Source organism: Ptychodera flava (assembly GCF_041260155.1).
Source record: "Ptychodera flava strain L36383 chromosome 3 unlocalized genomic scaffold, AS_Pfla_20210202 Scaffold_25__1_contigs__length_14229661_pilon, whole genome shotgun sequence".
NCBI classification, from domain to species: domain Eukaryota; kingdom Metazoa; phylum Hemichordata; class Enteropneusta; family Ptychoderidae; genus Ptychodera; species Ptychodera flava.
Genome location: NW_027248279.1, coordinates 9,456,008 through 9,479,499, shown reverse-complemented (window position 1 = coordinate 9,479,499; position 23,492 = coordinate 9,456,008). Strand labels below are relative to the sequence as shown.

The window sequence follows — 23,492 nt, the reverse complement described above, 5'->3', positions numbered from 1 at the left end:
ATTGTAGTATAAGAAGCCGTATGGCGCTCCTTAGCTGGTTAGTCTGCTGAGTAGGTCGATTTTCGGCTCGATCTACCGATCCCGTAGTCGATATGCCCACCACTACTACCTAAATACTCACAAGTTTGTGCAACAACTTGTCCAAGGATTTGTGAACCCATAGGACACATGGTTAATTTTCAGAGTGAGCAATGATGGTATACCTCAATTTTAATTAAAATGCTAGTTCGCTTCTCTCTATCAAGCATACTTTTCAAAATCATTTTAAATGGGAATTCAGATTTGTGAGCTTTTAGAGGTAATTTTCACATGTGTTAACAACAAGTCCAGAGATTTCTTTACACATGAGACGCATGGAAGCTCAAAAGTTGCACATAATATCATAAGTGCAAGTACTCTCAACCTTGGAAACTGCGTATGGGTCCCGCCAACGCTGCTTGCAGCTTTAATTGAGTTAGTTTCAGTGGATTCCGAGTGAAAAACCCCGTATCGCGTTCACCCAACTGATCCCTTGCATCCATTCATATTTTTTGTATGTAACGAGAACACAAATCATTGCGTTCACCCAACTCATACGTTAACAAACAAAGACTTGACCCAAGTCTAGGGTATATGCTAATGAAGAGAAATGTACTCTGAAAATTACATATCACATGAAACTTTTCTCTGAAACAATCGGACGTTCACTCTGTACTAATTACCTTCAGATATACCCTTCAAATGAAAGGAGCATGCAATGTCTACACAATTACACGAATTTATCTACATCTGCACGGCATCAATCCATGAACTATTGACCGATTGCGATATGCAATACAAATATCAATATCAAAGTAACCATAGGCTACACGCGCTTGCTCCTTCCCCATTTTATTTTTATTTATTGACTTGACACAAACATACTGAAAGTCGATGATTTAACTACAGAATAACGAAATTTATGGGGAAGTTTTTCTAATTTTGTCCATCTTACAAGTCACGAGTATTGTTTCAATCAACAAGTCATGAACCCGGATATCCTTGCTTATACCGGTACACACTGATGATGTCACGTTGAGTTGGGCTGCTGCGCCATCATGTCAGTCGTTATAACATCGTCCGTAATTGTGTTGTGCGGTGAGTACAGATTGTGCATTAGTGTGATTTTATAAACGACTGTCTGTTTTGTTTGTTTGAATATTATATATGGTAAGTCTACTTGAACTTGTCACAGGCTAAATTTACACAAATTGTACCCGTTTCTTGTTCGTCTCAGTGTACATGGAACTCTAGGTTATTGTAAGGTACAGTAAGGTACATGGGTGATATTATTTATTCTACAGATACGATTTCTCACTTCATGGTGAAATTCCATGATACGACTTTACAAATTGAGTAATCGATGAGTTACAGAGACGAGGCTAATTTTGTCGTACGCTCATAACATAATTTACCGACAAGCCCAATTGTTGACTTCTAGTATTAGCGTCACCAAAGTGTACTTATTGTTGTTAAAGATCTTCCCTTTAGGTCATCCTCACTGAGCAAAAATTTGAATGAGTTTTTTGTGTTGCCCCACATTGTAAATCATACTGTGTCATGACCGAACTTTGTACGCATATAATGTGGTGGAATATTCAAGTAGATTGATCCGATTCCCTTGGTATACCTACATGAGAAGACATCCGCGTTGAGAGTCAGACGATCAGGCAATACGCCTATTATATTGAAAAGTAAACAATTGTCCAAGAGCTGATATAGCTTTTTATTTCCGAATATTGATTAAGTAGTATGCATAAATTATATTAACCCTCAAACAGACACGATTTTAATATTTTCACAAGTCAAAGGCATCATTTTAATGCCCATAATTCCGGCCAAATTGTGCATTCTTATTGAAATAGTATCCCGTTCTTTAAACACAGGAGAGTTTCATTTTTAAAGACAACCGAAGAAATGGGTATGTTAGGGAGGTTCCCATCAGGACAACTTCGTTCAATTGTGTCTCAGCAAATATATACAAGCGTCGATTATCATGTCTTTGTAATATTTTGGACAATAAATTATCAAGAATCATTGCTTTTACCCAATCAATACTAAACACGCAATAGCAGATCAATTTTGCTAAATATTTAATTGATGTGACAATTCTGGTATTTCTGTAGTTGTTCTTCATTCGGACGCCCAAACGACTGTTGTCGGACTGACAGACACTGTCTATGTGAGCCCAGGAGAGCCTGCATCTTTCAACTGCACTGTTACCTTGGATACTAGTGGTGGTATTCAATCGATACAATGGGGAAGAAGCAGGGATGATGGAGGCATTTGGGACAACATAGCAGTTTGTTATAATTATGGAAGCTGTACTTTTACTAAAAACTATGGAAATGTGTATTCTTATGAAAGTAGCGGGCAGAACAATGATTTCTTCAAACTCACTGTAGACTCGGCAACATTGGATGAAGATGCACACTATGACTGCTGGCCTGCTACAGCAAGTAGTCCTGCAGCACCTCATGCAAGACTATATGTTTTATGTGAGTTCAGTGTCTGATTTTTTTTTATTTTGTAATTTCGAACAATATATTATTGCTCTCAACTCTGCCATTTTAACGAGATGTGTGCAGAATAGTTGTCTCAATGACTCAATTTAATTGTTGTCTGGCAGGATAAATCTATAATCACAACTGTTTACTTCCATGAAAGTCGATGTCTGTACATTCCCATCCACCCTGTTATATTGTAATTATATTTCAGATCAAGTGACAAGTGTTACCATCAATGAATCTGAGGATCCAAAAACCGTCGAAGCCGGTACTCCAGTGATCATTACATGCACAGCAACATCCGGGAACCCTCCAGCTGATCTATTGTGGACAATAGGAGACAATGACATCACACGTTTTAGTGACAACACAACGACAGAAACTGGAGACGACACCAGACTCTACGACACACAAAGTCGTCTTCTTTATTCATTCAATGCTTCTGATGACCAACAGTATCTGAAGTGTCAATCATTTCAACATGAAAGGTTTACACCAAGAAGTGCACAGATTTTGATGAATGTGGAACGTAAGTTGACATGTGCTTCTTGCATAGATTTTTATTTTGAAATCATTCTGCGTGACGTGAATAAACTCACAAGCATTTTTAATTCCTTATCTCCTAAACAATCGAAAAAATAGACAATATTTCATGACGTAAAGCGTCATTGTCTGAAGGCCGACAAAGTGTGTTTGCTTTGTTTTTTTTGTACAAATTTTGCTCATTCATAACTAAAGTTGTTTTTAAAATTTTTAAGCTCTGTCATTATGCATTATAAATTATTGTATATTTCTATTTCCGTTCATATCCGGATGGTAATTACGTGGTTGACCTTTACATGCCACTGGGAAACTATGTACAAGTCTGATCAATTAGAGTTCGAGCAAGCTTTGAGATGGGATATAAACAATCAAAGGCAGAAAAGGTATAAGCATAAACTGATACAAAGAAGCATGGCTTCCTGTTCCTCCATAAATAAATGACAATTCAAAATTTCAGATGCCCTGTAATCCACGCCATTGGTATTGAAAGCTGGAAAGGCAGCACAGTAACTGTGAAATGTGATGCGCGTGCTAATCCTGATGAGATTACATATTCCTGGGAAAGTGATGATGGTCAGACTGGAGGTAATTCCAGGACATGGACATTGACAGATGAAGATGAAGATGATGAAGTCACTGTGACTTGTAATGCAAGTAATGTGAAGGGAGAAACATCACTGACAGAAGTCGTGAAAAAAACATGTGAGTAATCATTTCTTCATAATCGGGGATCCCCAACCATGACAGGCTATTGTCCTTATGTTATATTAGCTTGAGAGATATCATGAATTATAACACACCACATGCTCATTCCGTGTCGCGATTCGCCAGAATACGTCACGTGACGAGAAAATAGATACGTCTAGTCCCCACCAGATCGACAAAAGTGACGTCAGAGGGTATTTTTTGAAAAGCTATTTCCCTAGGGAAATAGTTCTGCCCAAATTTGGAAAAGTGCCCGGTCACGTGACCGTAGTGTCGTCTGCAGCTTTGCAACAATGGCGGGTGACTAGAACGTGATGTGCGACTGGGCCCGGATAGGTGACGACACATTCTCTGAAACAGATTTTCCAACATTTTCCAACATTCCAACAGCGTAGGAAATTGAACAGCTCATCGACGGAAAAGATTAAAGTGCAACTAAGGATGTCGCTAGGTATGCTTAGCATATTTTTTGAAAGATAGTGGTACCACGTACAACTGAAACCGCTGTGGAAACATCGCCCAGTAAACTTTTCACAATGGATTGCTGCGGTGCAAAATATCAAAACACATTAAAAACTATGTAACAATACAACATGAGCATGTGGTGTGTTATAAAACACCTATAGCCTGGTCTTTATTCAGGCTATAGCGCTCGTCTATTACCCCTCGTGGCCGTGTGTTACCAGAAACACATCGCTATACCCCTCGGCCTACGGCCTCGGGGAATAGCGATCTGTTTCTGGTAACACACGGTCCCTCTGGGTAATAGACGAGCGCTATAGCCCTCATGACCCGGCAATAGGTGTTTACTATTACACACGAACTCAAAATACAGACAAAGGAAAATTATCAATGTTTAAGTGAGAGACATTCTAAGCACGATTCTTTAATTGTGTTGTGGTGCGCAGTTGCTTTTTTTAAAAAACTGTTAGATGTGTAATGTAAGACATTACCATTTCGTTCAGCTAATAAAGTGTTTCATGGCCTTTTAGCGAAGTCCTGATTGTCTAAAGTGAGGTACGTAAGGTTATTACATCAGCCTTACTCATGAAGGAGAACGTCACAATATCTTATTTTACTTTGTTCGTCCTTGGCAGATGTGTATTATTTAGGGTTGTTACACGAAGTTTGGGCGATACCGCGTTGTATTCGAGTGATGGGTCCAATGACGAGTTGCGCAGCAACAAGTCAAAATGCGGACACATCACGAGAATACGACGTGGTATCGCCCAAACTTCGTGTAATAACCCCTTTATCATACATGGATGCGGACGTACCGGACGTTCCGAAATTAGCGACGAAATCAACTGAAATCGACGTTGCTTGCTCATTGCTGTACTGTTAAAAAGTTGGTTGATAAGAGTAATGACAATCGTATCACTTCTTGTTATTATTCCGCTGTTGGGCCATTCCACTTCAAAGGAGGGTTTGTGGCACACTTTAAAGCGAACAATTTAATATTAAAATGTCGACACAGGTTTTCACACTTTGAAGAAGATTAATTTTCAGTTTGAAAATGGCGGTGGACGTAAAAAAATAGGCTTGGGTGTGTAAAATGAGTGTGTTGTCGTGTTTTGAAACATAAACTCATCCCTTCACGAAAGTTATGAGGCCGGCCAAAATCGGGTCAAAATACTCGCGCCGCGCCAACGTTCGATTTCAACTCGATCGAGCAGCTGAGAGCACAGAGCAAGCAGCTCTGCGACATCTATGAATGCACAGTGGATATAATAGCCGTACCAGTCAGTTTATCTCCAAGAATTATACATGTCCTCAGTCGTCAAATATGCCGAATTTACCATCTTAGAAAGGAATTTGTGAGCGGATTAGGGAAAACGTGAAGTGAGTTGCCTGTAAGCTGAAGCGTTGTAACTCGATTGTGATTTTGTTGCTGTACGAATAAAACATTTCAAAGGTATTGTCATCGTCTGCTCGTATATTTTCGTGACTGGCTTGCCTAAACAGACATTAACTTCTTTCACAACAACCTCAACGAAAGCTATTTCCCTAGTATCTTACATTGTCTCCGAAACCTGCACCGGTGCCACCGGACACGATGACCTGTGAATCTTACTGATATGACAGGTAAAAATCGGAAATAGAATATATGCACCTTGTCTGTCGCGAGTATTTTCAGTGCGGTTGGATTTTGTAGCTTATTTATGGCTTTAAACGATGTATCTCACCAATTAGATACTTAAACTCGTCAATATAGGGAACTTTTCCGAGTCGTATAGCAGTTCTGTCAACCCAGATCGTATTAATCTTCAGCAGCGCAGCGTACATGACATGAAAACACACCGTATAGGACTGGCCGTGCGTGAATGATGACAGGTGTTGGGGTTGCAAAACATACAAATTTTCAATGCGTTTGTTTGTTTGGTTTTGGTAAAACTGTACTTGTACCTAAGTGTCATGCCCATGGACTGACTGCAAACAACAAAAGTTTGGCCATAATCACATTCACAATGACGTTTCGGAGTGTCACAAGTCTATTCGCGCAGCAGTTTTACAAAATGTGCGTGAACATACCACGAAGGTCACACGTATGCGTAGTTGTAAGTAGTTCGATTACAGTGAAAATATTATTCGTATTTTCACTAGTTAAAAACTATCTACTGTTGATTGACCAATCAGAGTGCTCAATTCAGGGTGTTTTATCTGCTCGTAAAGCCTTGGTCACCAAATTCCAGAAACGAATGACAGCGCCATAGTAAAGTACTGTCCAATCAAAAGTGAACATGTCATATTCTGTAGACATCTGGTACGTTTTAATATTCAAATTTGGTAACACAGCGGAAACCAGCTGCAACACAAAATCTGCTGTGGTACAAACATAAACTAATGTGCCCTAGGGCATTTAAACTAATGTGCCCTAGGGCATTTATAGGATGTTCCATTACATTGGAAGGCTATTTCACAAATAAAAGTTTTAATTCATATTCTAAACATGTTACATTGACAAAGGGGATGGTTGACGTAATAATAATAATAATAATATTTATTTCTTTTAAAGCGCACTACACATACGTCTCAGTGCGCTTTACACATTTAAAATTGATAAAACACCAGCAAAGCATGACAAACTAAAATGTTAAAACAATCAAAATAGGCTAAAAACATAAATGGTTAAAAATGATGAAATTTCTGCAGAGTAAAAACAGTCAAAATACAAAACACATTATTAAAATTATACAGAGTAAGTAGCAGAAAACGTAAAATAAATCAAGCATCAGCGGTTCCGGTAAAATGGTGACCTTCCAAAACATTAGTAATAGTGCTTTGCAAAAAGGTGAGTCTTTAAAACGCGCTTAATACAGTCAACGGAGCTGGCATTACGAATATCAGGAGGCAATGAGTTCCATAGAGAAGGTGCGCAGACAGAGAAAGCTATATGCCTTGTTGAACATTCCACGCGGTGGCACGTAAACACATTGAAAACGAAAATATATCAGTTTAGTTCACACAGTCTAGTTAGGGGCGATAGTTTTTAAGTCGGATAAAACCCTCGTACTCGGGCTCTTCTGGTATATAAAGTCCAACCCTACGATAAAATGTCTCGGCCTGCGGCCTCGACATTTTATCGTTGCGTTTGACTTTAGCCTATATACCAGAAGAGCCCTCGTACTCGGGCTTTATCCTATACTTAAAATACCGATTCATACTAGTACCGTCTAAACAATAGGAGAATGGCAATACAGGCATAGCATGTATGATAATGATTGAATTGATTTCAAGCAACTTCTATTGCAATGTTCTTCATTAACTATACGGGTACCGAGCCATTTAAGATAAGAGGTGCATTTTACCAATATCGCAATTCTTGATGATGTCATATGAATAGTTTTGTTTATCTACGTACAAATCAGTGTGCGGTACCATTATTTGTGTCACCTCTCATCCAGGTCAGATTTTGTACAACCCAGATACTAGTACTGTAATTCATCCAGAAACTATAAAAGTAATGCTTTAGAGTAGAGTAGATTGTTTATAAAGCAGTGAAAAGTGTCCTACCATTAAAACAAGTCATTCAGTTCTTTTTTTCTGATAAACCGCAGGTATCTTTATAGTACGCACTATAGAGTGCCTGTTGGCATACATCATGTTAAGTATGCTTAGTTTTGCACTCTTAACAGATATCGGTTGAACTTCAATCTGATTTCCTTGGTGAGGTCATTGACCACTTCTTCTTTGTCAAACAGAAACTTTTATCAGTATAATGGTTATCCATATGTGCCTGCCAGGCTGCATTGTATGTATGTATGTATGTATGTATGTATGTATGTATGTATGTATGTATGTATGTATGTTTGTATGTATGTATGTATGTATGTATGTGTGTGTGTGTGGATGGATGGATGGATGGATGGATGGATGCATGCATGCATGCATGCATGCATGCATGCATGCATGTATGTATGTATGTATGTATGTATGTATGTATGTATGTATGTATGTATCTATGTATCTATGTATCTATCTATGTATCTATCTTTGTATGTATCTATGTGTCTTTGTATGTATCTATGTATGTGTTAACGTAAGTGGTTATGTGTGTGGGTATAAACTAGTGTATCTTGAACTGGTGTGCTTGATTTTTAAATAGTGTAATTGTGTACTAACCTTATAAAGGAATGCTTGAGTGCAAACGTTTTAATCGAAACATGAATTGAAATATTAACAGTAGATAATAAACGATCAGGTAAATTATAAATGAATTTGATTTGTCACATTCATTTTTCAATCGACCGCGGTTTGCATGTTTTATTACTGCTGCCTGCCAGGTAAAGCTTACAATACTCTTCCTTTATACTCATCATTGATGGAGAAATATGAAGCTCGTGTACACAGAGTCTTGCTTCTAATTGAATTGCCTTTTCACCCCACAAGAGAAATATGTCACTCGTTCTTAACGTTTATGTTCAATTTTCTTTGATATTTCAAAACTGCAGTGTATACCAAATGCTTAACTCTAACTGATTTGTTTACAGATATACCAACGGTAGCCAATGCGACGGAAAAACCCTATACCGGTAAGAAAACTGACGCTTAGCCGTCACAACCAGAAAGAATCCAGATATGATTCGATTAAGAGCAAGATAGCTTTCCTCCTGTTAATAAGTTGATAAGTATGTCATTACTTCAGAGAAAGAGGTTCTTGATCGTTAGAACTTGCGACCGATATCGCCTGTCTATTTGCCGAATATTTTTTTTTCATTTTGTTATGTTTAGTTCACAACTGCAACTACCACCCCACAAGAAATTTATGTCACTCGTTCTTAAAGTTTATGTTCAATTTTCTTTGATATTGCAAAACTGCAGTGTATACTGAATGCACATCTCTAACTGATTTGTTTACAGATATACCAACGGTAGCCAATGCGACGGGAAATCCCTATACCGGTAAGAAAATTGACGCTTAGCCGTTACAACCAGAAAGAATTCAGATATGATTCGATTAAGAGCAAGATAGCTTTCCTCCTGTTAATAAGTTTGATGAGTATGTTTAGTTCCCAACTGAAACTACCCGAAAATACTTTAAGGCTCATATATTTCATCTCACTAAAATACCTTTAATTTAAAAATTATGAGGCTAATATTCAGGAGTTGCCAACTCAACACCGAAGTCATTTTATAGTTTACCGTTGTTCAGAGGATTTTCAATGTTGTTTTACATTCAGGTCTTTCCACGGTGGCAGCAACTTCGGATTATCCGGTGACCTTGAAAACAGGTGAGAACAAATGTACTCAACTTTTCGCTAAATTTGTTTGATACAGGAAGGAGCTAAAGCAAAAGTCGATTTACATCTCAAAGTAAGTAAGAGACGGTATTAAGTGTTGACATTCATCCTGAACTGACAAAATGGAATGCTGACGGCCACCTTCTATTTTTCTGTTTTTCGAAATATGTAGTTTTTCCCCATCAGCCTTGTGAGTGCAGTAATACGTTGTCCATCGTCTTCGGCTGCCTATTTGCTATGACACTGGCACTACTCATCTTGACGCTCACCTTAATGTTTGTCAAAGGCCGTGACTTAAAAGCTCTATCGAAAAAGGTAAGGCTTAACTAACTAATTTTATGGCACAGTCTATATTGACAACATCGCAGTAACGGTTCAAGTATTGTACCTGGTACGGAAATCATTTAAACTAGGTCTTGTATTGGGTAAACGTTGTTCAAATTGCATTGAAGGGAAGTAAATCTTTAGGGAATTTTTTATATAGGTTTGAAAGAATTTAGTTTGATATCGGGATAAAGCATGTCATGCCTATAACATCAACGCGGTAGGTCCTAATTTATTTGCAATGTACAGGGTACATATTCCGAGTCACATTTGCAACAAAGATCGACTTATCAGTCGTCACCAACATTCTCTTCTTTCGGCAAAATAGTTGTATCTGGCAAGATAATCTTCCAATATAAGAAGTTACTTTTTTTAGTTTTACTTCAGGACGATCGCAGTGGTTTAAATATTGTGTCTAAAACTTTTCTATAATTCGATTTCCCTGCAGTCACACATTGGCAATACTAAGGAAGCCGAAGGTCCTGAGTATATCGACCTTGACATAGAGCCTACGCATGCAAGTCTTGAAGAAGATAAGAAGAGCAAAGACAATATGTATTTGAAGTTTGGAGATGTTATGCGGGAATTCCCTAGAAGTCGTCTTTACTTGAAGGACATTCTTTGTGAGGGACGTTTCAGTAAGACAATGACAGGGGAGGCCTGGTTTATTGGCGGGAAAGATGGAGTAAGTGACGTCATCGTGACAGTTGCCATAGGTAGGCAGAAAGAGATTGTTTTTTGATAAGCTCAATCTGCAAAAGGAACGAAAGGGATAAGTCCGTACCAATATGAATGAAAAATCGACATACACATGCAAAATATCTCAATAGGATAATATATTTTAAAACAATCGTATAATGTACTCTTTGACATCATTTTAATTTTGCAGAAGACAAAGGTGACTTCAAACGAGAAGTTGAGGTTATGGTGTCATCGTCCAAGTTGAAGGGAGTAGTGGAATACCTTGGATGTTGCATTACGGAAGGTGAGAAATAAGGATATGCAGCCCATTTCTAAACGTATTTATCACGTCATTTTTTAAAAATTTCAGTTTTACTCCCCGTCAATTTGAGACGTGTGCCATATTCTCACAATCCATAGTGCACCCATATGGTATGAATAAAGATTTGGTAGGTTTTCCTGCCTGTCATCAACTTTTTTAAGCTTCCACCAACCGTCTTTTTGCTGAGTGCTTGATGTTACGTCCACTGAGTGCATCACTTGCAATGTTGAGTCCAGTTTTCGACATCTTTCTCCCTAGGACTTTGGCACCTTGTTTTAGCAGTGGTGTGGCTGCACGGAAGAGGCCCCCTAAGATACCACCCAAGCGTATCTTGTCTGCACGGCTGCTCCCTGGAATGATGCTCCATTTCCCACCTGATCCAAATAAAACTTATTGTATGTGGCTCGGTTGCTTTCATAGAGTTTACGTCTATACGGCATGGTTCAGGCTACAATAGTGTAGGGCGCCGTTTTTTGAAGGCTAGTGTCACGATCAATTTCCCACCTTGAAATGACACTTTCTGACCCATGTCGTCTCTTATGTAGACTTCTACCGTATCAAATTCACGGTTTCTCAGGGGAAGAAAGTATGGCGTGTGGAAGGTGAATTGATCATCTGTCCATGGATCCCTTCCACATTTTCTATTCTCAACAGGGGTGCAAAGGTATCTCCTACCAACTGGGCGTCCACTAGGTTGCAATACACATACAGAAAAGAGAGGTTTCGAACACTGAACATCAAAGGTGCATCGTTCTTCTGCCTCAAGATGGTATTTGGATAAATCCCATGATTTCAGCCAGACCTTGTAGAAAGTAGAGGCTGGTACCCTCACTCACATCAACGGCTACTTTCCTAGACACTGGACGAAAGTCAACTCGATGTTGTCGGGTAAACCTTGCTCTCTCAGAGTGATCAGCATTGTTCTAAAACCATCATAGTATCCTGCAGGTATTTTGACAAGTCTTTGTCTATGATCCTGATTTGCGAATGCGAGCAGGTTTCTGTCCTCGACCACATTGTACCCAGAAAAAGGGTAGTGTATGTCCATCAATGCCACTTCCCAGTCGCCCCGCAAAGAAATGTGATTGGGTAATTTCACAGTGTAGCCTGTCACTGCATTGTCTGGGAAAACGTCAACGCATGCATTGCTTCGTAGCATCATGAAAAATGGATGTTCAGCCATGATGAAAGTTGGGGTCAGACTGTCACTGTCCGGACAGAGTCACCCCTCTTATAGTTTTGCCAGATCCCTTACTCAACTATTGAATTTGGATGGCCAACCATACCACTTGACCAGATATTCATATTTGCCCTTTCTCTTTCTTGTTTTGAGTACTTTTCTACTCTGAAGACGTCATCCTCTTTCTTGACGACTTTTTGTAGTTCTTGTTCATAGAAAGTACCTTCTAATTCCCCCTCATCAAAATCTTTCAGCTTGTAAAGAGGTGGTCGATCGGAGGTCCTTTTCGACACAGGAAGATTTCTTCTGTCCAATTTGGCAGTTAACCCTTCTTGAACATATGTTTAGTTTTGCAGATTCTCACCTGTTCTCCCACGGTTTCACGGTTTTCTGTTCATGGTCACTCTACAGAGATCCCACAACTCGTTTTCATTGGTCTTGTTGACAGACACTGGTTTTCTCTTGATGCTGCGGTGCCAAGTGTTGTTGTAAGATTGCATTAGCTAAGGAAGAACCGACAGGTAGCCTAGGGTATTGTTTCTGGTAAAGTACTTCCACATTTTAGTTTTCAGGGTATGATTGAAACGCTCAACCACAGAAGCTCTCGTTTCATTTCCGGTTGTGAAAAATTCAATGTCTTCACTCTTCAGAATATTCTGAAAAAGGTGGTCCACAAATTCTTTGCCTTGATCCGTTTGTAGTTTTTCTGGTTTTTGTCCAGTCTTCAAAATCTGTTGAAAAAGTGGTCCCTCTTTTGTCTTTCAAAGGAATGGCCCAGGCATTCTTGGATAAATGTCAATGCAGGTTAGGATGTATCGGAATCCTGAATTGTATTTTGCTAGTGAACTCACATCAGCAAGATCTGCTTGCCACTGTTGATCTATTCCACCTCACTGATTTGTGTAATGTCTACATGTCCTGATGTAGCATCCATTCTCTCACTTTTTGACGGGTGGTTGTTATTCCCTTCTCTTTTGCAGCACGGTAAACAGCATCGATTCCTCCAAAACTTGCAGAATGACTTGGATCATAATACACCTGGCTTAGGTGATCCAAGTCCATCAATTTGGCCTATCCAGAGAGGACAGCATCTTAGTCACGGGGTTTGTTGTTTGATTCTGCTGTTGTTGTATTGTATCTGGTAATTCATGTGGCACAAGTGCCGTCTTCTTGGCATGTTCACTTAAAAAGGAGACTTTCCAACACAGACAGCACAGCCCTAGGATGACTGAGAGAAATCCACCCTTTTGTACAGGTATCTTGGAGAGGACCGATGTAATCTTGATTCTCCGCTGTGTTGAAGAAATGCAGAAAGTAAACTTCGTGCAGTTCAGCCAGTTCAAACATGTCGGGAGGTTGAGCCAAAGCCACAGGGAGGAAATTGTAGGAGTCGATGAATTTAATGTTTAAACTGGGGATGGAAATCCACATGATTTTGGTTCCATTGATAATGAATTCATGTTGAACATTATTCTCATGGCAGTACTGCAAAATGAACTGACCATCGTATCCTTGAAGATTATATTGTGTGCTATGAAAGTGCCAGGGGAGTTTCCTTCAGAAAGTGCCCAATCACAAAATCCTTGTGTAGTATTAGGACCATGGAAAACTTGCTCTGAACAAGACTCTGACTGGACTATGCAAAAATTGGGAACATGGACTCCACTATCTTGGGTACATTCAAAGTCGAAGAAATAATACTTCATTTCTTCTTCACTATCTTCTTCATCTCCTTTTTGGACTTCAAAGTTAAACACAGCACCCTGATCATGACTGTTATCTACTCTGCCAGTGCTCTTCTTATTTTTCTTGCCAGTAGGCTGAATAAAACACAAGTGGTCGCTGTCTTCGTATTGTTTCAGACTCTGCAATATTTCTCACCACGATGATGTTCCTTCTTTTTACTTCTCTTTTCCCATTGATGGTTACACCACACAACTTGCATCGACGGATGACCTGACATACAGTGTTTTCAATGTGACGACTGGTTGCATCGAGATTGTTAAAACACTGTTGACCAAGTAAGTAACCTGGTGGAATACCTGCCAGAGTGATGAGTTCAGCTGAACGTCTTGTCTGTGCCTGCCGTCCCCTTCGTACTGAGTCCCATTCAGGATCACTGTTGCGATGAATGTGAGCAATTGCTGTCACTATTGCCCTAGCACAGCACAGTTCATAGGTGTTAGTGATGCGGATGACACTCCTCATCAATCGGAGTCGACGGGCAATGTTAACAGGTCTCCTTCTCCAATCCTTTCCTGCCCCTTGAGGTATGTGTACATGAATGAAGTTGATGTCAATATTTTCACCAAGAGTGAACTCTGCATACGTTTGCAGCACTCCTTCGATTTCATCCAATACCCTGTTGACTGTAAGCTCTTGCACAGGTGAAAAAGGTAACCAAATTTGTTAGGGGAGTGATGGACTTTCCAGTGTTATTCGCACATTGTCTCTTTCAGGGATACAGTTAGTCTGCTGTCAAGGATGCTTCGAAAGAGGTCTTGTAGAACTGACATGACTTGTATGAAGCCAATAACTGGTTTGATATCATTGAATTTGATTTCATAATCATGCGCTAAAGCATTGAATTTTTGTACTTGACGTTCTGGGATGCGTATGATTTGATAGTACTGAGCTCAAACATCTTCATCTGCTGGCGAGTCATCTGGTCGCATGTCATCTGTTGACTCCTGACCAATTTGACTTATTGGCTGTGATGGAGATGATGATGATGATGTAGTGGTGGTGGCACTTTGTGAAGAAGGAGGGCAAGCGTTATTTGAAATAAGAATCTGCCATTTTGCATTGAATTCTTGGGTATTTATGGGGTGGAGAATCCTTTGAATTTTCACAAACGTCAGTATTTAAGGGGAATGGGGAGTATATTGATTGAGTAGAGTTTGTAATTTGTCATTGGAACTTTGAGTGCCTAAATAATTACTGTCATAACTACTACTACTACTACTACTACTACTACTACTACTACTACTAATGTGTACACGTTGTGGTAGTGTGCTCCGAGTTTTCCTAGTTTTGAGCCTTCAGTGATTTCCGGACTTAGATCGTTGTCTGATCTGTTTTTGCTCCGGTTGTGGACTGCTGCTGTCAAATTTTTACGGATTCCCTCAGTGGTTTCCGTGTGCTGTTTCCCAGACCAAGATGGCCGCGCCATTCATTGACAATGGACACTTACCTACGTTTGCCGGTAACACGAGGAAACATGGTGTCAAGTGTGAATCCATGGAAGGAGTCTCTGTTGAAAGGTATCTACAAGCTATTTTATCGATTACTGGTCCACAGAATATCATTGCTGCTTCAAGAGTTTACGGTTCAGTTATCGTTTATTTCAACTCAGTTACCTGGGTGGAAAACGTGTGTGTCAATGGTTTTGAACTGAACGGCTACTCCATTCAAGTTGAACCTGTTGTGAAACCAGCGACAAAAGTCATTGTGTCAGGGGTTCCACAGTTTATTCCCAATCATGTGATTGAAACTGAACTTCTTACATTTGGTAAACTTGTCAGCAAAATCAAAACGATTCCTCTCGGATGCAAGAGTGAACAGTTAAAGCATGTAAGATCTTTCCGAAGACAAGCTCTAGTACTGATTGATGCTGACTTTCACGGTACATGGGAAGGACCTTTGACTGTAGAGTATGAAGGTAAAAGATACAGAATTTTTCTTTCAACCAAAGAAATGAAATGTTTCAAGTACGGCTAGTTTTCAATCGGATTCGAACCCACAACATACGGCATCAGTCGCCTAGCTGAGAGGCCACAGACAGAACCGCTCGGCTAAATCTCCACTCCCAAAAAAGAGTGGTTTCAAGTGCGGTCAAGAGGGACATGTTCAGCATGATTGTCAACAATGACCCCAAAACGAACCATCTGCTGCATTGCAAGAAAAAGACAATACCACTGTAATTAATGACGGTCAAATTGAAAGAGGTGTCAAAGTTCCGACCAACAAGGATGAATCTGCTCAACGTCCGATGGAACCAATCTGTGGTGATTCGTCGACTGTCTCCAATCAGGACAAAGTTGTTCAACAACGTGAAAATGAAAACACAACGATGGCTGATAATGTTGATGGTCATAACGTCGCGGACTTTTCTGGTGTAAACGTTATTGATACTCACAGTAGCTCGCAACAGCACAGTGATGGCCATGGTAATGAGGAACAAGAAAGTATAGTTTGTAATAACGAAACTGACATTGTTCAACGTGAACCGTCTTCAAAAGTTGATACAGAAACTGTCTTGAACACTGACAGAACGAACGACAACGGAATTTCAAAGGTAGATGATGTTACTGATGATGAGAGGGTACGAACCCCTCCATCGCCTTTCCCCACTTCTCCGGACCTGTGTTTTAGGCACGCTTTGGAATCCTCAGTTTCTTCTCCAGTCGCTTGTTCTTTCCCTGACTTTCTGTCTGATTTCGTTCCGGATTCTCAAGACTTTGCAGACAAGACCAATGCATCGATGGATATGGATTTGTCTACAGATGATTCTCAGAGCATCTCATTCTCACCGCTTTCTTCTCAACATATTGCTAGCCAGTCGACAGGAGACAGTTTGAAAGATTCAACGCCAAAGGAAACTGATGACAATGAATCTGTGCTGTCGGACATTTCAGATTCTTTGTTTTTCCAAGATGTATCGACTCAATCGATTGCAGACTTCTTGGAAAATACAAAGCATTCAAAGAAGTTTATTCAGGATTGTTTTGACTTTCATCCAAATTTGAAAGAGCTTGCGAAAATGTTGCTGGGATATCGCTTCTTCACAGCCTGTGAACAGTGCAACGAGAGCCCGCATCTACAAACTGGTTCGTAAAATCAAAGACTATGTCAGAACTACTGGTAGGTCAACTGCGATTGAGTCTTCACTTTAATTCACTTTCGTTATGTGGCAGCATCTTCTCTCAATCCTATTTACAGGCATGGCTCTGTCCTGTGTAACGCTTAATGTTCGTGGGTGTCGAGACTCGATGAAACGCTTCCAAGTTTTTGATTTTCTCAAGCATTCCAACCCGGCTTCTTGTTACCTTTTACAAGAAACTCACAGCATACCCAGTGATGAAAAAGTATGGCCTTTGATTTGGAGAGGACGTTGTATTTTGTCACATGGTTCAACAAACAGTGCAGGCATCGCTATTTTGTTTTCGCCTTCCTCTACAATTCACATCATTCGTACATCAGAACCAATTCCTGGACATTTACTGCACGTGCAAGCAAACGTTGATGGCAGCCTAGTCAACATTATTAATGTGTATGGACATACTACTTCCAATGAACGGTTGTGGTGTTTTACCAAGTTGAATGATCTGCTATCAAGTTTAGATGTTGATAGTGTAATTATCCTTACGTGGAGACTTTAATTGTACTCCGAATGAAGAATTGGATAGAGTCAATTGTAAGGAGTCTGACATGTGTGCAGTTCGCTATTTTACTAATTTAATCCACAAGCACAGGCTTGTTGACAGTTGGCGTCACTATCATGGGGACAACCGTAATTACACCTGGCACAGAAATGATAAAAAGGCTCGTCTTGACAGGATTTACGTCAACAAGTGGATGAAATCACGCATTACGATGGCTTCAATTCATCATTCTGCGCTCACGTTTTCTGACCATTCATTGGTAAAGTTAAAAGTAACTCAGAAAGAAGTCAAACATCGCAATCCAATATGGTGCCTCAATACAAGCATTTTAAAGCATGAGCTGTATAGAGAAATCATTACACATTTTTGGTCAAACTGGAGACAGCAGCAGAATCAATATTGTGATTTGTGGACATGGTGGGAAATTGGAAAATGGAAAATCAAACTTTTAACTCAGCAGTATTGTGCTTCGAACCAGTACAACCTGAAATGGGATAAATTGCGTTTAGAGAAGGAAATTCAAGAACTTGAGAAAAGTTTACATGAAGATAAAAGTGTCTTCGATGAAAACCAACAAAAGAAAAGTTCTCTGGCTCAGTTGGTAGACCTAGAGAGCAGAGGTGCAGCTGTACGATCTCGTCATCAATTACTTACTCACAGTGATGTTTCGAACAGTTTCTTCTTTTCCCTTGAGCGAGAGAGGGGAAGGTCAAAGCCCATTATTCACATGAAACGTGCTGACGGATCAATAACGGAAAATCCTGATGAAATTCGTGACATTTTTTACAATTTCTACAAGGATCTTTATTCTGCTGAAAATGTTGACTTTGATGCTCAGTCGGCAATTCTCGACAATTTGCCGCAATTAAATAAGGAAGATCGTGATTATCTTGATGGTGAAATTACACATGATGAACTTACCTTTGCTGTAAAACATTTTTCAACTGACCGTACTCCAGGAATGGATGGTTTGCCTAATGAATTTTACAAAACGTTTTGGTCTGTTATTGGTCAAGACCTTCATAAGGTATTCATTGAGTGTTTTCGTAATGATCAGCTTCCTATTTCTTGTCGGAGAGCAGTGCTAAGTCTTCACCCGAAAGCTGGAGACAACACTTTAGTCAAGAACTGGAGACCCATTAGCTTGTTATGTAGTGATTATAAAATTGTCACGAAAGCTCTCTCAATTCGTTTACGTAATGTTCTTTCCAAAATAATTCATGTTGATCAGTCCTGCTCTATTCCAAATCGCCACATATTTGACAATGTGAATTTATTACAGGATAGTATTTTCTATGCCAATGACACAAACTCACCTCTGGGAATTGTTGCTCTAAACCAGGAAAAGGCTTTTGACCGTGTCAGTCATGATTACCTTTTTAAAACTCTGAGCTCTTTTGGTTTTGGCCCCCACTTTATTAATTACATTAAAACACTCTATACAGATATTCAGTCAGTGTTAAAGATAAATAGTTCCATTACCGCTCCAATTTCAATTAATCGTGGGATTAGACAAGGTTGCTCACTTTCTGCTCAACTTTATGTGATTGCCTTCGAAACATTTTTAGATAAGATTAGGAATAACAGTATCATAAGAGGATTGGTAATACCAGAAGCTCCTAGTTGCAGTACCTGCCTTTCTGCATATGCCGATGACGTTGAAGTTTTTATTACTAGAGATGAAGATTTTAGTAATTTAAAGTCCACTCTTGAGTTATATGAAAATGCGTCTAATGCAAAACTGAAGTTAGCCCATTCTGCAGAGAGAAGAATATAAAAATATATAAACACTCTTATCCGCCGGGGAGGTGATCATTGATTTAGGTCATTTTTTCAATTACAGGTTCCAAAGTTCACTTTGACCTTTTTATCATTTTTTTGTTTACATTCTTTTTTTTTGCTGCTCGGCCGGGGAGCAGAAAGCAGTTCGCAGACTATACAACAAAGGTCATGCAGACATTTGCACCCAGCACAAGCTATGACTGTCAATCAAAAAAAATGTTACATTGTTTCTACATCTTTCGATCACGATCTCAGCCGTCGATTGCATTGATCACGCATCCAGCTAATGACACGAACAGTGACTCACACGGGCAGAGAGTGCATGCACCTTGCATGTCACGCATTGTTTACATGTTTTGAAATTAGTTACTGAGGAGAAATTCCAACATCGGTAATGTTGAATTTGATTCCTGTTTTCCCTCTCCAGTGAACAATATAATATTTTTTCAAGTGGAAGAAAATATCACAGAGCCTATGACTTATCTCTTACAGGATCAGGATCACAATTCGAGGGGACCCCGGCACCGGTTGTTGCCGTTGGTCGTCAACGTTCTCAAATCGTTAACAAAATGATTATTTTGACCAGATAGATTACAAAAGTTTTCAATTATTGTAGAATTTATTCATGTGATGACAAATATTAATTGTTATTCATACATTACGAGGATGAACCCCCCCCCCCATCAAAAAAATTGGTTTCTGACATGATGACGTAATTTCAAATTACCCCGACCGATAATAGGCAATCGAATCACTGGGACCAGCCACACCTCCAAAAGCCGGGTTGTCATGCAGACTGATGTAAAGGTTACTCACATCAAGATCGTCATTATGCGGAGCATGCAGGGTTTGACCATTGGCTTTACCATAGCATGGCTGCAAAGTCGACGCATTCTGTAGAGGTAAAAAACATTCAGAAATGATATGAGATATACTCCATAACCATGATGAACTGAAAGACAATTTAGAAAAAAAATTTTTAAAAATTGTATCACTTACGGTATAATCAAAGTACTGGTCAGCCCAACCAAACACCTCATTCAACTCAGAATTGGTTAAACACAAATCGTCCCACTCCTTATCATCCATGGTGGTTGACGGTGAAGCCACACCAACGGAGAATGGTCCAACAGTAGTCAGTGCGACATCAGGATCACCGAGGCTGACACACAAAAATGCGAAAATGGCCCTGGCATTGCCCCGCTACTTATAGTCTTGCCTCATTTGCATGAACCAATCAGAGTGTGTTGTGTTGACGTTGTATATTCTCATTTCGCCAGGGGTCCTTGAGGTTCAGGGGGTTCTTCGGGGCGGGGGCATCTAATCATGGACCAACTGCCAAATTTAGAGTCCACAAGTCTCGCGAGATTTTGTACTCTCGCATTTTGAGAGATGTTTGGACTATCCATCAGCCATTACTACTAATCGAAAATTGGCACTTTCAGATTTTACCACTGCAAAAATTACTTTTTGTTCCAGATCCAATGTATCTGATCACAGAGTACGCCCCTTATGGCACTTTGCTTCAAGTTATAGAAAACATCAAGGATGCCGACGCTTGGAAAAGAAAGGACCCTGACCTACTGACCTTTGCCCTGGATGTGGCTGAATGTCTGCAGACTCTTTCCGAGAATAAGGTACTATTGAACTATCACATGCCACCAGCATGGGAGCAATTCTAATTTAAAGTCTATGGATAGTTTTGGTTTGTTTTGTTTGGCTATCGGAGGCTACACAATTGTAATAATAATTTTTTTCAAGGTCAGTATGGCAAAATATTTTAAATATGAATCTTTATTACTATTAAATGTTGCTGCGTATCTCCAATGGCTACTGCTGATTTTGAAATATCCTTAATTTCACAACTGACATGTTTTCTATTTTCAGATCATTCACAGAGAGATTATGGCAAAGAATATCGTTGTTGACAGTCAGTGGAAGTGTAAACTCTCGTGTCTTGGTTCGTCAAGTGCAGTTCTTACTAATCAAAGATACAGACAAAAGATGAAGGTAACGCCGTCTGGAGCGTTATGATGCATTTCTCAGTCCATCTACATTCGTTACAGATTGTTCTTCTGATTCCATATAAATAGCTGCATTAAGGTATTGTACGCCTCGAAAGTGAAAGACTTAAATGTTTGCTCAAACTTTGCTGAATGAACTTTCAACCATTCTCTTAACAAATCAACAATAAAAATCGGGGGTCACCGTGGAAAGTTTGGAACTAGCGAAACAAATTATGCAACATTTTGCAATATTTGAAATTAAAAATGGCCGCCATTCCTGTGTTAACTCTATAGACAAAATATAAACTTTGGATTTTCGAAAAACTAAGCCGGTGAAAGTTTTTCTTTTTCCAAAAGCTTTAAAATGAGCCCCAACAGTGGAAGATCAGAACAGAATGTAGAAATTTGAGAGTCCGACTATCTGTCCCCGAGGTGCGTACTACCTTAAGCACCGTTCAGTGAGTTTTATTTGTTTTGTTGCTGATAGTAACGACTCTTTTTATTTACCTGTCGATGCTTCTGATGATAGTTATAATGACTTGGGGAATAAAATCAACATGACTAAGAAAAACATTGCATGTGCTAAGCTATTGTATAACTAAATATTAGCGTGAATTTTGTGTTTAAGCATAATGATCTCTTTAGAAGTGATTTTTCTCTATAAAAATGAGCGTGTGGTCAAGTGACTAATTTTCAAACGGACCAAGTATAGTTGGCTATATCCTTTGCTGTTTACAAACTCTTATCTCTATTTGCACAGGGACACTTACCTCTCCGGTGGATGGCGCCGGAAGTATTATCAGGAAACGTGTACACCACCGGAAGTGACATGTGGTCGTTTGGTGTACTTCTTTGGGAGGTATATTCGTTAGGTAAGTTGGCTTATCTCGTCAAATAATTTCAAAATATAGTATGTGGTATATTCCCTGAAATCAGTGATTTCCGTATCATAATTTATATGGACACAAAGAGCAGAAATTAAAAAAATATTTTAGACTCAAAGTGACAGCGCAAACATTCCGCGCTCAGAATAATATTCCGTATAATAGGTTCACGCATTTGTTCAGGAACCAGGATAGAAGTAGAGAATGACCACATCGTTGGTCTTGCCTTATTATATTGGCATCCATGCTCTATTGACAGTGTCTCTCGCGACATGTAATGAATTCCGAGCTAACTGAGAACTAAGAGACAAAGTTTAAAAATACAAAAACCATACAATATCCTGCAATAATGTGTAAATCAATGCAGATGAAGGCATCATTTTTGTAATGTGTTTTGTAGGTTGTACTCCTTATGAAACCCTGCTAGAAGATGACGTCAGAGATTTTGTTCAAGGTGGAAAGCGTTTAGGCATTCCGCAAGGATGCGCAGTAACCCTGTAAGTTAGAAGTCAAATGACATCGTATATATTTGTGCAAACAGGGCCATTTATATATGTTCTGTATGTTAGACATCACGTCCATCAATCGTTGGCTGTGGGTGAAACAAACGTGCCAAACGATTAAAATACTTGACATTGCGCAATGTATCTATCGCAGGGCATCAAATGATACCAAATACATTATTACTGAAGTGATTGCTTGCATTAACATCGCCTAACAAAGCATGTCCGTTGTTTGCAAAACACTCTGTAGTCTTACAAAAAATGTCTGTGTTCTTTGTACAGTTACCAAATTATGACGTCATGCTGGATCGAAATACCTGATGAAAGGTTAAAAGTCGATGACCTCATCAACAGCCTACGACAGTTTCAGGCAGAAGGCGGGAATAATATGATGAAAGAAATTAATCTGATTGATGTCGATATTTATGTAAAAATAACTTAACTGACTTAAGTTCAGAGATAATAGTTTCCATAGAGTTTTTGAATGATCGCACAGAGAAGTAATGATACATATGCCGATAAGATATCCAGCATCACATCAGCATTACACCGTAATAATCACTTCAACTTCAATTTTATATGCATAGATTATTAATTAATGTGTAGCACTAAAGAAAATATGTATACAGTATTGTTGTTATGATTTTTGTATGCATGTAGAATTTTACGTTACTATACTTTACTGTACTTTACTTTACTTTATTGCTCAACAACACACTCAAAGAGAGTGGTAAGGCAAAAATTACAAAACTCAGTTAACACTGGATGAAACTGCTGCTGGGGGAGGAACTAAAGTACAAGAAATAAATTTGGCAAGAGGTAGTTTATCTTTGCGAGTAAAGATATACATGAACTTTTCTCTGTCATTCACATCAAGAAAGCCTGGATTATACAAACTTGTGGATGAAAATA

The 23,492-nt window shown here is 39.2% G+C and overlaps 3 protein-coding genes across 3 annotated transcripts; all 3 read left to right on the top strand.

Moving 5' to 3' along the window:
- The first annotated feature begins 1,053 nt into the window (after positions 1–1,053).
- On the top strand, positions 1,054–3,770 carry LOC139125497 (nephrin-like). The gene is made up of 4 exons (XM_070691561.1): positions 1,054–1,116; positions 2,145–2,516; positions 2,737–3,054; positions 3,526–3,770. Exons 1-4 carry the CDS (start codon positions 1,077–1,079, stop codon positions 3,534–3,536), a joined length of 741 nt encoding a protein of 246 aa, XP_070547662.1. The 5' UTR covers positions 1,054–1,076; the 3' UTR covers positions 3,537–3,770.
- Positions 3,771–9,135: 5,365 nt separating this feature from the next.
- Positions 9,136–11,622, top strand: LOC139125401 (uncharacterized). Its single transcript, XM_070691488.1, has 6 exons — positions 9,136–9,176; positions 9,455–9,505; positions 9,687–9,829; positions 10,287–10,554; positions 10,728–10,823; positions 11,387–11,622. Exons 3-6 carry the CDS (start codon positions 9,752–9,754, stop codon positions 11,620–11,622), a joined length of 678 nt encoding a protein of 225 aa, XP_070547589.1. The 5' UTR covers positions 9,136–9,176; positions 9,455–9,505; positions 9,687–9,751.
- Positions 11,623–20,274: 8,652 nt separating this feature from the next.
- LOC139125400 (fibroblast growth factor receptor-like) lies at positions 20,275–23,244 on the top strand. The gene is made up of 6 exons (XM_070691487.1): positions 20,275–20,326; positions 20,667–20,824; positions 21,075–21,197; positions 21,954–22,065; positions 22,478–22,574; positions 22,863–23,244. The coding sequence occupies exons 1-6, from the start codon at positions 20,275–20,277 to the stop codon at positions 23,020–23,022; spliced, it is 702 nt and encodes a 233-aa protein (XP_070547588.1). The 3' UTR covers positions 23,023–23,244.
- The last annotated feature ends 248 nt before the right edge of the window (positions 23,245–23,492 follow it).